Here is a 13,230-nt window from a genome sequence, read left to right as displayed (position 1 = left end):
TCCATCCATCCATCCATCATCCATCCATCCATCCATCATCCATCCATCCATCCATCATCCATCATCCATCCATCCATCCATCCATCATCCATCATCCATCCATCCATCATCCATCCATCCATCCATCCATCCATCATCCATCATCCATCCATCCATCCATCATCCATCATCCATCCATCCATCCATCCATCATCCATCATCCATCCCAGGATTTTCTGGGACCTTGTCCCCTGCAGATAGTGGATGTGATCCCAGCTGAAGCTGTTATTCTGGGCATTGTTGCTGTGCCATCTGTGCCCTGCAGGGCTGTCCCACCCTCAGGGTGCCACTGTCCCCTCCCCTGTCCCTCCTGCCAGCAGTGTTCCCATGTCTATCACAATATTTCCCCCCTCTTTTGTTTTTTTTTGTGAGTGCAGAGAGTCTGGAGAGTGTCAGTGTGAGAGTGTCTGGTGTGTCTGGGGGTTCCTGGAGTGGGAGGAACATCAGGGATGGGGAGATGGAATTGTTCCCTCAGCTCTCACCTCAGAAATATCAATATTTCAATTATATCACTTGTCTTTAATAATTGATGCCTGATAGAAGGGAGATGCTTATGGTTTATGTTAGCATTTTATACTTATTTTAATCGTGCTTTGCTTTGTTTTGTTCTTTTTTTTGTTTCTTTTTTTTTGTTTTGTTTTGTTTTTTTTTCTTTTTTTTTTTAATTGCAGCAGCTGTTGCCGGGTAAAAAGTTTTGGGAATCTGATGATTCCAGCAAAGATGGACCAAAAGGGATATTTCTGGGAGATCAGTGGAGAGACAGTGCTTGGGGAACATCAGGTAGCTCAATTATTTCTTTAATTTAGTTGGGGTTGAATGCAGAAATGTGTGATTTATTTACTGAAATCACTGGCCAGGCTGGATGACACAGCTCTGAAAAAATCTAAAAACCCATCTGGTTTATATAACAAAAAACAAATAGAAACCTGACATTGCTTTGTGATAAAATCAAGATATCCATGGATGTCTAATGGGAATATGTGTCAAATTGGGTTTATCTTCTTAAAAATGTGAAATTGCCCTTAAAATTTCAATTTCTGGTGTGTTTTCTGCCTTGGGATGGATCAGCTGAAAGTTTGAACAAAGATATTGGAGAACAAGATGATTAAAAACTCCCTTCATTTTTTAAATAATACACCAACCAATCAAAACCCACCATTCAGTTAAAAAAAAAAAAATAAAAGTTTTGAATTAGTGTTGAGTTAAATCTGCCAAGTCTGTTCTTGCATCACAGTCTGTCCCTGATTTTGGATTTGAGGGGAGAGCAACATTCAGTTTATAAAGAAAAAAAAAAAAAACAAAAACGAAAAGGAGGTTTTGAATTAGTATTAAATTTTATCTGCCAAGGAATTTGTTCTTGGCTCAGAAGCTCTCCCTGATTTTGAACTTTGGAGGAAAATATTCAAGTTGATTTTAGGAAAAAAACAAAAACCTGCAAGTGCTGGGTTTGAAATTCTGACATTTGATTTGTTCTGTCCATGGTTTCTGTGGGATGAATCTGCTCCTGAAACACTGCTGGGTGTGGGGGCAGCTGCCAGGAAATGGGATGTACAGCTCCCAGAATAAATGGGATTTACATTGCCCAGGAAATGGGATGTAGGGCTCCCAGAATAAATGGGATTTACATTGCCCAGGAAATGGGATGTAGGGCTCCCAGGAAATAAATGGGATTTACATTTCCCAGTAATAAATGGGATTTACATTTCCCAGGAAATGGGATTTGCAGCTCCCAGGAAATGGGATTTACATATTTACATTTCCCAGGAAATGGGATGTAGAGCTCCCAGGAAATAAATGGGATTTGCATTTCCCAGGAGAATGGATTTGCATTTCCCAGGAAATGGGATGCACATTTTCCAGGAAATGAATGGGATGTACAACTCCCAGGAAATGAATGGAATTTGCATTTCCCAGGGAATGGGATTTGCATCTTTACATTTCCCAGGTAATGGGATGTAGAGCTCCCAGGAAATGGTATTTCCCTCACTGTTGTGTGGGATTTTCTCAGATGAAAATAGCACTTTTTAAATGGAAAGCTTTGGGATAGTGCTAAAGCCTTGTTTTATTATTTACATGGAAAAATGGCTGTGTAGAGGGGACAGAGCTTCTGGGAATGTGCCTGTCTGGCTCAGCCCAGCCTGGGTGAGGGGATCAGGGCTGAGCCAGGCTTAGGGAGCCCTTGGAGCTGGTTTAGTCCAGCCTGGTGAGGGGATCAGGGCTGAGCCAGGCTTGGGGGGCCCTTGGAGCTGGTTTAGTCCAGCCTGGGTGAGGGATCAGGGCTGAGCCAGGCTTAGGGAGCCCTTGGAGCTGGTTTAGTCCAGCCTGGGTGAGGGGATCAGGGCTGAGCCAGGCTTAGGGAGCCCTTGGAGCTGGTTTAGTCCAGCCTGGGTGAGGGATAAGGGCTGAGCCAGGCTTAGGGAGCCCTTGGAGCTGGTTTAGTCCAGCCTGGGTGAGGGATCAGGGCTGAGCCAGGCTTGGGGGGCCCTTGGAGCTGGTTTAGTCCAGCCTGGTGAGGGGATCAGGGCTGAGCCAGGCTTAGGGAGCTCTTGGAGCTGGTTTAGTCCAGCCTGGGTGAGGGGATCAGATCTGAGCCAGGCTTGGGGAGCCCTTGGAGCTGGTTTAGTCCAGCCTGGTGGGATCAGGGCTGAGCCAGGCTTGGGGAGCAGAGAATCCCTTCATTTTCCCTTTTTCCCTTTTCCCCCCTTCCTTTTCCCCTTCCCTTTTTCCCCCTCCCTTTTCCCCCTTCCATTTTTCCCTTTTTCCCCCCTTTTCCCTTTCCCCTCCCTGGGGTCACTCCCTCCTGCCCAGCCAGGGGTTTTTGCACAGCCCAGAGGGATTTGGAGACTCTGAATCTGTCCTGGTTGGATCTCAAAGGCTGCAGGGATGGCAAAGGGCTGGGGCTGCTGCAGGGGGACAGGGGGATGAAAAAGAGAAAATGAACTCTCAGAAACCTTTTCTTGAAGAAAAGAGCAGCCAAAAAATTTCTGATCATGACATGAACACAACAGTTGATGGAACAAAGGACACAAGGCTGGTGGAGCAGCAGGGTTATGTTTTAAATAACAATCCAGAATTTGTTTTTCACTGTACAAATGCAAGAATTTTACTAAAACTAAAAACTAAGACTTTGGTTTTTTTTTTTAATTGCAGCCTTTAATTATTCTTAAATTTCTAAAATTCTACAAGTTTAGATTTTAAACATAGCTCTCACTTGCAGTTTTACATGTAACATAGCTCTCACTTGCAGGTTTACATGTTGCATTATTTAAAAAATGAGAAATCCATCCTGGTTTTACTAATGGACATCAGCAGAGTCCCAGAGTTGGCACTTCTTAGTGCAAATAAGGCCCTGGGGAGTACATATTGAATGATTTAATTTGCCTCCTTTGAATAGTTGGATGTGCTTGTGAGAATTTCCATGTTTTTGTTGCAGATCACTCTGTTTCCCAGCCAATTATGGTGCAGAGGAGACCTGGGCAGGGCTTCCATGTGAACAGTGAAGTGAACTCAGTGCTGTCCCCACGCTCAGAGAGTGGGGGGCTGGGGGTCAGCATGGTGGAGTATGTGCTGAGCTCATCTCCTGGGGATTCCTGCCTAAGGAAAGGAGGATTTGTAAGTGCCCCATTCCCACATTGCTGCTCTTTTCTCCCTTTGCTGCTTGCTTGGTTTGGTTGGGAATCATTCTGGGGCAGAGGTTTCTTTCTTTGCTCTCAGTTCAGCTTTTCCTCAAACAGGGCAGGTTTGGTCCTTGGCTTGAGGATGTGGGGTGGGAGATGGGAAGGTGCTGGCATTCCCTGGATCCTTGGAAAAAAACCTCCAGGAGGCTGTGCCTGCCTCAGAACAAAATCTCCATGTGATGATGGGACCCCAGCTCTCTTGGCTGCTGCTAACTCTCATGTGTTTATCCTTGCATGCAGTTTTTTGGGATAAACCCCCCTCAGTAAATCATTGGTGTCACACTCTGGAATTGCTGCTTGCTGCAGGGTGTGTTTTACAGCTGGATTGCTGTTGCCATGGGGAAAGCAGCACCCCTGTGTTTTGGGGGTGGGGAAGGGGCACAGCCTGAATTTAAGGATGTGGGGAGAGGTGGCATCATTCTTTGGGGGAATATTGCTCCAAAGCTGCATTTACAGGGGGCATTTCCAAGGAATATTAAGGAAGCACAATTTTATTTTCTTCTGGAAGTGACACCAACAGATTTTTTGCTTTCAGAACATTTTATTTTTCTCTAAATATGAGGGAAAATTCCCTCCCTCCAATCAGAGAGAGTGGGAAAAGGGTTCAGTGGATAGGGGCAGAGATGGTGTGTGCAGAGCACTTCTCCCTCCAGTCAAGTGCAAGGCAGGGTTTGGATGTTTCTGTCTGTGACAGCACCAAAACTGCCTCTGATAAATATGTTTATATGCCCCTTGCTGCTTTTTATCATAAATTATGTTGTTTTTCCTCTCCCTTTTGTTGTTCAAAACACTGCCCCAGGCAGCATCACCCTTTATTCTCCTCCCAAGTGAAATAAAATGCAGACATGCTGCAGATGTAATGCCACTCATGAAATGCTCAACAGAACAGAAATCCTTTTTTTTTCCTCTTTTTCCCCCCTTTTCTCCCAAAGAAATGTGCTTCAGGATTACAGGAGCCAGTGATTGAGGCAGTGATTTATTTGAGTGTTTTTAAATGAGCTGTGCCTTGGAATTCAGTGTTCATGGCCCAAAACTGAGGTGATTTTCCAACCCTTGTCCAGTTGAGCTGTCACTGACACTGAGCCAGGCACTTCAGAGAGGCATTAATTCACTTTATACCCCTGCAGCATTTGCTGGTGTTGATTTTTGAAGTGCTTAAGTCCCATGTAGAAAGAGAATTGCTTAAATTTTTTGGGGGGATGGGATTTTTAGAGCCTACAAAAAAGCAAACCTTGAGTTACTAAATGGAAGAAACCTGAATAGATAAAAACTCTTGGAAGAGTGAGAACTAACTCCCTTATTTTTTTGATTATTACTAAATATTTTGCATTTTTACCTATTTCTCTTTTAGGAATTAATGTTTGCAAGTGATTTCTTTTATTGTGACATGTGTCTTTGATTTGTTCCTACCTAGGGCTAACAGGAAAATTGATCTGAAAACTCAGCTTATTAAAACAATGTCTGTCTTGCCCAGGGGCCAAGGGATGCAGAGAGTGATGAGAATGACAAAGGGGATAAGAAGAGCAAGGGCACGTTTGATGGAGATAAATTGGGAGATCTGAAGGAGGAGGGGGATGTGATGGACAAATCCAATGGTTTGCCTGTTCAGAACGGGATCGACGCCGACGTCAAAGACTTCAGGTGTGTGCACTGCTGGCTAATCATTCATCAATTAGCAGTTAATTAGTGCTGGCTCTGATCCCAGCCATCAGCTCAGCCCCTGCAGGCTCTCACTCCATCCCCTGCAGTGCCCCTGGGGGAGAATCAGAAGGGGAAAGTGGGAACTCATAGGTTGAGGTGGGAATATTTTAATGGGACAGGAGAAACTGGGTATGGAAGTGAAGCAAAGCCAGGAACTCACCCAGCACTTGCCAAGGGAAGGTGCTCAGCCATCCCATGTCCATGAAAGCTGGGAATTCCCACTCCACTGGGAGGGACAGTGTCCCAGGGCTGCAGCAGCTCCCAGGCTGGGGAGCTCCTGGACACCCAATCAGCCCTGGGTGTGTCCCTGGGTGTCCCCCTGTGTCCCTGGGGGAGTCCCTGGGGGTGTCCCTGTCTGTCTGTCTGTCTGTCCCTGTGTGCAGGAGGCTCAGAGCAGCCCCAGGCTCTGCTCAGGGCCCAGCAGTGGCACCAGGGGCAGGGGCTGAGCCAGGAGCTGCCCCTGCAGAGGGGGCAGAGCCCAGAGAGGGGCTGGAGTCTCCTCCTGGGGCATTGCAGAGGCACCAGCACACACTGCTGTGCCTGAGCCCTGGGATGGCCCTGCTGGAGCAGGGAGTGGCACCTGTCACCCTCTGGGGTCCTGCAGCCTGACCCATCTGGGATTCTGTGACAGGGACTGGTGAGGAACAAACACCCTCACTCCAATCACCCTCACTCCAAACACCCTCACTCCAATCACCCTCACTCCAATCACCCTCACTCCAAACACCTTCACTCCAATCACCTTCACTCCAAACACCTTCACTCCAAACACCCTCACTCCAATCACCCTCACTCCAATCACCCTCACTCCAAACACCTTCACTCCAATCACCTTCACTCCAAACACCTTCACTCCAAACACCCTCACTCCAATCACCCTCACTCCAAACACCCTCACTCCAAACACCCTCACTCCAAACACCCTCACTCCAAACACCCTCACTCCAATCACCCTCACTCCAAACACCCTCACTCCAAACACCCTCACTCCAAACACCCTCACTCCAAACACCCTCACTCCAAACACCCTCACTCCAAACACCCTCACTCCAAACACCCTCACTCCAAACACCCTCACTCCAAACACCCTCACTCCAAACACCCTCACTCCAAACACCCTCACTCCAACACCCTTCACTCCAACACCCTCACTCCAAACACCCTCACTCCAAACACCCTTCACTCCAAACACCCTCACTCCAAACACCCTCACTCCAAACACCCTCACTCCAAACACCCTTCACTCCAAACACCCTCACTCCAATCACCCTCACTCCAAACACCCTCACTCCAAACACCCTCACTCCAATCACCCTCCCTCCAAACACCCTCACTCCAAACACCCTTCACTCCAAACACCCTCACTCCAATCACCCTCACTCCAAACACCCTCACTCCAAACACCCTCACTCCAAACACCTTCACTCCAAACACCCTCACTCCAAACACCCTCCCTCCAAACACCCTCCCTCCAAACACCCTCCCTCCAAACACCCTCCCTCCAAACACCCTCCCTCCAAACACCCTCCCTCCAAACACCCTCCCTCCAAACACCCTCCCTCCAAACACCCTCCCTCCAAACACCCTTCACTCCAAACACCCTTCACTCCAAACACCCTCACTCCAAACACCCTTCACTCCAAACACCCTTCCCTCCAAACACCCTCACTCCAATCACCCTCACTCCAAACACCCTCCCTCCAAACACCCTCACTCAAAACACCCTCCCTCCAAACACCCTCACTCCAAACACCTTCCCTCAGCTCTGGGGGCTGTGTGGGCTGGGTTATCACAGAATCCCAGAATGGGCTGACTTGGAAAGGATCTCAAATCCCACCCAGTGCCACCCCTGCCCTGGCAGGGACACTCCCACTGTCCCAGCTGCTCCCAGTGTCCAGCCTGGCCTTGGGCACTGCCAGGGATCCAGGGGCAGCCACAGCTGCTCTGGCAATTCCATCCCAGCCCCTTCCTACCCTCAGTGTGACAAACTCCTTCGTTTATCTGATCCAGATGATTTTATGAATAAATGATCAAATCTCTTTTATAAATCAGACAGATCAGTTGGGATCAGCTGTCCCAGCTGTGTCCCCCCCAGTTCCTCACTGGGGGGTGAGGAGCAGAACAGACCCTGCCCAGCCATAACTGAGACATCCCTGTGGGATCAGCCCAGTTCCAAACCTCAGTGTTTTTGGGAAGATTTTTCCATGCTGGAATGTCCCCAGGATGTTCTGAGTGTCCCCAGGGAAGCCCAGGAGGAGCTCAGGGCTGGGTGTGCAATCCTGAATGATTTTCACACCTGATTTAATTCCCTCTGGGTGGGATTGCTGTGGAAACCCCCTGGGAGGTGTTGGCTCTGCTCCTGTCCTGCTCCCAGTTGCAGCTGGGGGTTTCCATTCCATTTGGGACCCTCCTGAAATTGTGGCCCTTGGTGTAACTGATTTCTGTTCTTTGCCCATATCTGTATCTGTTGTGGTTCCTGCTGGCTTGAAAAGCCAAACAAATTATTTTTAAAATATTAAAAGCCCAACAAAATGCTGGGAAATGCACATTCCTGGCTCCTCCCTGGATATGAAGCATTCCCATGAAGTCCAGTCCTTATTTAGGTGATCAGGACCCATGGCAGCCACCTCAGAAAGGTGTGAAGTGCATTTGGTGCCAGAGCTTCACACAGTTGAAAATCACCAAATATCTCCATTAAATGTAACTATCTGGGTAGGTTCTGGCTTGTTCTGTCTCACTCTCAATTGAGGAGAAAACAGAAACTGAATTTTTTTACATTTTTACTGTTAAGAGGTGTTTGAGGCTGGGGACTGGGGGCTGTGGTTTTTTTTGTTGTTTTTTTGTTTTTTTAGTACATCAATTTCTATGTAGAATTAACTCAGAGAATTCTTTCAGTCCATGTTTTTTACTTATCCCACTTTTATTACTTTTTATTACATCACCTCCAGGTAATTCTGGTGGGTTTGTGCTGGGCTGGAGCATTCCTGCTGTTATTTTTTTAAATACATCAACTTCTATGTGGAATTAACTAAGGGAACTATTTCAGACAATATTTTTTTCTTGTTTTCTACAACACTTCCCAGCAGTTCTGGTGGGCCTGGGGATGTATTGCTGCTGGGTGCTGGGCTGGAGCACTCTGGTTTTTATTTTTTGTTTATTTTTAAATATATCAATTTCCCAGTAGAATTCACTGAGGGAACTGTTAAATTTTTTTTATTTTTCCCCATCTTCTACAACATCTCCAAGAAGTTCTGGTTTAGAGGTGTGATGTTGGGCTGGATCATTCCTGGTTTTATTTTGTATTTTTTAAAATACATGAATTTCTCCATAAAATTAACTGGGGTAACTATTTAAATACACCAATTTTGTAGCGGAATTAATTTGGGGAACTCTTTCAGACCATCTCTTTATTTTTTCACCCCTTTTCTATAACACCTCCAAGCAGTTCTGGTGTGTTTAGGGCTTTGATATTGGGCTGGAACATTCCTGGTTTTATTTTGTATTATTAAAAACACATCAATTTCTCCTTGAGGAACTATTTCAGACCAATTCTTTTGTTTTCCCAGAAACTCCAGCTCCTCCAGGTGGTTCTGGAGGGTGAGCTGCTGGGCTGCAGCATTGCTGGTTTTATCTGTGTTTTTAAAATAAATCAATTTTTCCATGGAGTTAATTTGGTGAACTGTGGCAGACCATCTCTTTATTTTCCCCCCTGTACTCCAGCACCTCCAGGGGCTTCAGGAGGGTGAGGAGCTGGGCTGCAGCATTGCAGGCCTGCAGCATTGGTGCCCTTCAGAATTGCTGGGGTGCAGCACTGTTCTGTCCCCTGCCCTGTCCCTGTCCCCTCTCCTGTCCCTCTCTGCTGCCCTGTCCCCTACCCTGTCCCCTGTTCCCCTGTCCTCTGCCCTGTCCCCTATCCTGTCCCTCTCTGCTGCCCTGTCCCCTACCCTGTCCCCTGTCCCCTGCCCTGTCCCCTGTTCCCCTGTCCCTCTCTGCTGACCTGCCCTGTCCCCTGCCCTGTCTCCTGTTCCCCTGTCCCCTGCCCTGTCTCCTGTTCCCCTGTCCCCTGCCCTGTCCCTCTCTGCTGACCTGCCCTGTCCTCTGCCCTGTCCCCTGTTCCCCTGTCCCCTGCCCTGTCCCCTGTCCCTGTCCCCTCTCCTGTCCCTCTCTGCTGCCCTGTCCCCTGTCCCTGTCCCCTCTCCTGTCCCTCTCTGCTGCCCTGTCCCCTGCCCTGTCCCCTCTCTGCTGCCCTGTCCCCTGTTCCTGTCCCCTGTTCCCCTGTCCCTCTCTGCTGCCCTGTCCCCTGTCCCTGTCCCCTCTCCTGTCCCTCTCTGCTGCCCTGTCCCCTTTCCCTGTCCCCTGTTCCCCTGTCCCTCTCTGCTGCCCTGTCCCCTGTCCCCTCTCCTGTCCCTCTCTGCTGCCCTGTCCCCTGCCCTGTCCCCTCTCCTGTCCCTCTCTGCTGCCCTGTCCCCTCTCCTGTCCCTCTCTGCTGCCCTGTCCCCTGTCCCTGTCCCCTGTTCCCCTGTCCCCTGCCCTGTCCCCTCTCCTGTCCCTCTCTGCTGACCTGTCCCTCCCGCAGCCGCACTCCGGGGAACTGCGCGAGCTCTGCGGGCGAGGTGGATCTGCTGGGCCCGAGCCAGAACGGCTCGGAGGGCCTGGCCCAGCTGGCCAGCAGCAACGGGGCCAAGCCCGTGGAGGATTTCCCCAGCATGGAGTCACAGAGTGTGCCCCTGGATGCCATGGAGCACGTGGGCATGGAGCCCCTGCAGTTCGACTACTCGGGCACGCAGGTGCCCGTCGACTCGGCCGCCGCCACCGTGGGGCTCTTTGACTACAGCTCCCAGCAGCAGGTACGGGCTGAGCCATGGCAGGGGCATCCCTGAGCTGTGCCAGGGGCATCCCTGAGCTGTGCCAGGGGCATCCCTGAGCATGGCAGGGGCATCCCTGAGCTGTGCCAGGGGCATCCCTGAGCTGTGCCAGGGGCATCCTGAGCTGTGCCAGGGGCATCCCTGAGCATGGCAGGGGCATCCCTGAGTGTAGCAGGGACATCCCTGAACCGTGGCAGGGGCATCCCTGAGCTATGGCAGAGAGATCCCTGATCCATGCCAGAGAGATCCCTGAGCCATGGCAGGGGCATCCCTGATCTGTGCCAGGGGCATCCCTGATCCATCCCAAATGAGTCAGTGTGGGCTGGGATGGGCTCAGGACCCTGTCCTGGGGAGAGGGATGGAGGGGGAGCTGGTGGTGTTGTCACCAGGCTGGAGGTGTTGTCACCATGCTGTGCTGTGTGTCCCTGCTGGGACTGGGGCACAGTGGCACAGCTGGCACCATCCCAGTCCCCAGCCCTGCCCTCTGTGTGACCCTGCCTGTTGGAGGAGCTGCATTGAACAAGAACTTTACAAGTAGCAAAAGGTGCTAAAAACCCCAAACAGCCCCTGGAGCCACGTGGTGACTGAGAGCCCTGAGCTGAGCTTGGCTGAGCCCCACATTGGGCTTGGCTGAGCCCCATGTTGGATTTTGTTAAGCCCCACGCTGGTGCTGAGCTGAGCCCCACGTTGGGCTTTGCTGAGCCCCACATTGGGCTTTGCTGAGCCCCACGTTGGGCTTTGCTGAGCCCCACATTGGGCTTTGCTGAGCCCCACGTTGGGCTTTGCTGAGCCCCACATTGGGCTTTGCTGAGCCCCACGTTGGGCTTTGCTGAACCCCACATTGGGCTTTGCTGAGCCCCACACTCAGCTTTGCTGAGCCCCACACTCAGCTTTGCTGCCCCAGCCAGAGCAGCCTGAGGCAGTTACAACTTCTTCTTCTACCTGAGCCTGGTTTAAACCCTCAGGGCAGAGTCCACTACTACAAACCTTTATCTGAGCCTGGCTTAGCTTTGTTTGACCTTTCTCCCACACAAGGCCAGACTCCCTGGTGCAGAGCCTCCCTTGGCTGCTGCTCAATGCTGGGCCTGGCTCCAGCAATCCCTGCTCTGCTCCTGTTCCTGCTCCTTTGGGGAATGATTGGGAACTTTATTGCTCTCCCTTTGCAAGTCTGATAGCCCTCAAAGAAGAAGGGAATCCTTTGTTGGAGCTGATTGCAGGGATATATAACTCTCCCTGACTTCCCTAAAATATCTGATTTTTATAGCAGAAGAGCCCCTGGCACTCTGGAGTGAGGGAAAGCATTGCCAAGTTTGTGCTGAGTTATCACAGTCTTAAAAGCAATGTAAATATCTGTGTTGGAGCTCAATTGGCTGCTCTGTTCTACAGCATCTTTGGGAGGTTAATGATGGAAAATTTAATGATTAAGCTAAATAGCTGTTGTAGAGTTCAAAAAGGAAAAAAACAAACCAGATAGTTCCAAGTCTTTGTCTTGCTCTGATGTAAGGCCCAGGATGGCAGAATTACTTTTAAACCAGGAAAGTTGTGTGTTTTTTAAAACATTAGGGCTCCACAAGTGAGCTGCTGCTGGAGAAGCATTAGAGATGGGAATGGAGCAGCTGGACTAGGAAGCCTGGAATTTGCATTTTGTCGGGGTTTTCTATTTAGGTGAATGCTCATTTACAAGTTCAAGAAGTTTTTATTTGTTTCTTTTAGCCTTTAAAAATTAAGATTTAAAATTTGACATGTCTGGCACCTCACTGGTGGAAATAAACCCTCCCAGAGGAAGGCTGCTTGTTTTGGTAGCAGTGCAGGTTTCTGGCTGGGTTTGGATTTTTTATTTCATACAAGTGGATGGGCACTGTCCATGAGGAGCTGGTGGCACCTCTGGGTCATCATTGTCTGGGATTCCCTGAGCTTGGAAAAACCCTCCCGGAGCATCAAATCCAATCTGTGCCAAATCCCCACCTTGTCCCCAGCCAGAGATCTCAGGGTCACCTCCAGGGATGGGCACTCCAAACCCCCCTGGGCACTTCCAATCCCTGCCCACCCTTTCCATGGGGAAATTCCTGCTCTGCCCACCCTGAGCCTCCCCTGGCCCAGTCTGAGCTGTTCCCTCTGCTCCTGTCCCTGTCCCTGTTCCCAGAGCCCAACCCCCCCGGCTGTCCCCTCCTGTCAGGGAGTTGTGCAGAGCCACAAGGGCCCCTGAGCCTCCTTTGCTCCAGGCTGAGCCCCTTCCCAGCTCCCTCAGCCACTCCTGGGGCTCAGACCCTTCCCAGCTCCCTCAGCCCCTCCTGGGTCTCAGACCCTTCCCAGCTCCCTCAGCCTCTCCTGGGGCTCAGACCCTTCCCAGCTCCCTCAGCCCCTCCTGGGGCTCAGACCCTTCCCATTTCTCTGTTGTGGGGCCCAAATCCCCACTTGTCTCTCCCTGATTTTGGGGGGGCAGTGGGGTCACAGCTGCTGCCCCTCAGTCCCACCCAGGTCCTGCTGTGCTGTCAAACAAGATTTGTTCTTTTCACTTTTCACCCTTGTTGCAGCTTCCACCTGCAGTGAAAGCAAACAGGAGCTGTAGTGAAGATCAGCCCATTTCCCTCTCAGGGCAGGTTTGTGTAAATCCAGGGCTCTTGGCTCACTCCTTTGCCCATTTCCATAATTCCTGAGCCCCAAACCAGGGGTCCTTGCTGCCCACTGCCACTCTCAGCCTGATAGAAGGAATCTGTCCTTCGCCATTCTGTGTCAGCTGGAAGTCTGTCCTGAAGGAGGGATTCATCCCAGGAAGTGCCTTTGGGTCTGTGGGGAAGCATCCCATCCTGGGGAGGATTTCAGGCTGGCAGCATGAGGAGGGGGAAGGGTTTATCCAGGGGAGATCTGCTTAGAGATGGCAGTGGTGATGCTGCAGAAGAACTGGCTGAAGGAAATCTGATCTTCCAGAATTGCCTTAACTGTGGGGT

The 13,230-nt window shown here is 50.2% G+C and overlaps 1 protein-coding gene across 8 annotated transcripts in view; it reads left to right on the top strand.

Annotated features, from left to right (window-relative positions):
* PUM1 (pumilio RNA binding family member 1) overlaps positions 1–13,230 on the top strand; it is a 90,526-nt gene that overhangs the window by 28,118 nt on the left and 49,178 nt on the right. For 6 of the 8 annotated variants that reach the window (XM_079325787.1, XM_079325785.1, XM_079325781.1 and 3 more), the window contains exons 4-7: positions 711–819; positions 3,473–3,651; positions 5,191–5,357; positions 9,994–10,264. In XM_079325787.1, coding sequence (XP_079181913.1) covers positions 711–819; positions 3,473–3,651; positions 5,191–5,357; positions 9,994–10,264 — 726 coding nt within the window. The remainder of the gene's footprint in view (positions 1–710; positions 820–3,472; positions 3,652–5,190; positions 5,358–9,993; positions 10,265–13,230) is intronic. The other 2 variants (XM_079325783.1, XM_079325782.1) reach the window with 1 other exon arrangement.

This window comes from Erithacus rubecula (genome assembly GCF_903797595.1).
Source record: "Erithacus rubecula genome assembly, chromosome: 23".
In the NCBI taxonomy this organism is placed as follows: Eukaryota; Metazoa; Chordata; class Aves; order Passeriformes; family Muscicapidae; genus Erithacus; species Erithacus rubecula.
This window is presented reverse-complemented; position numbering and strand designations above follow the sequence as displayed.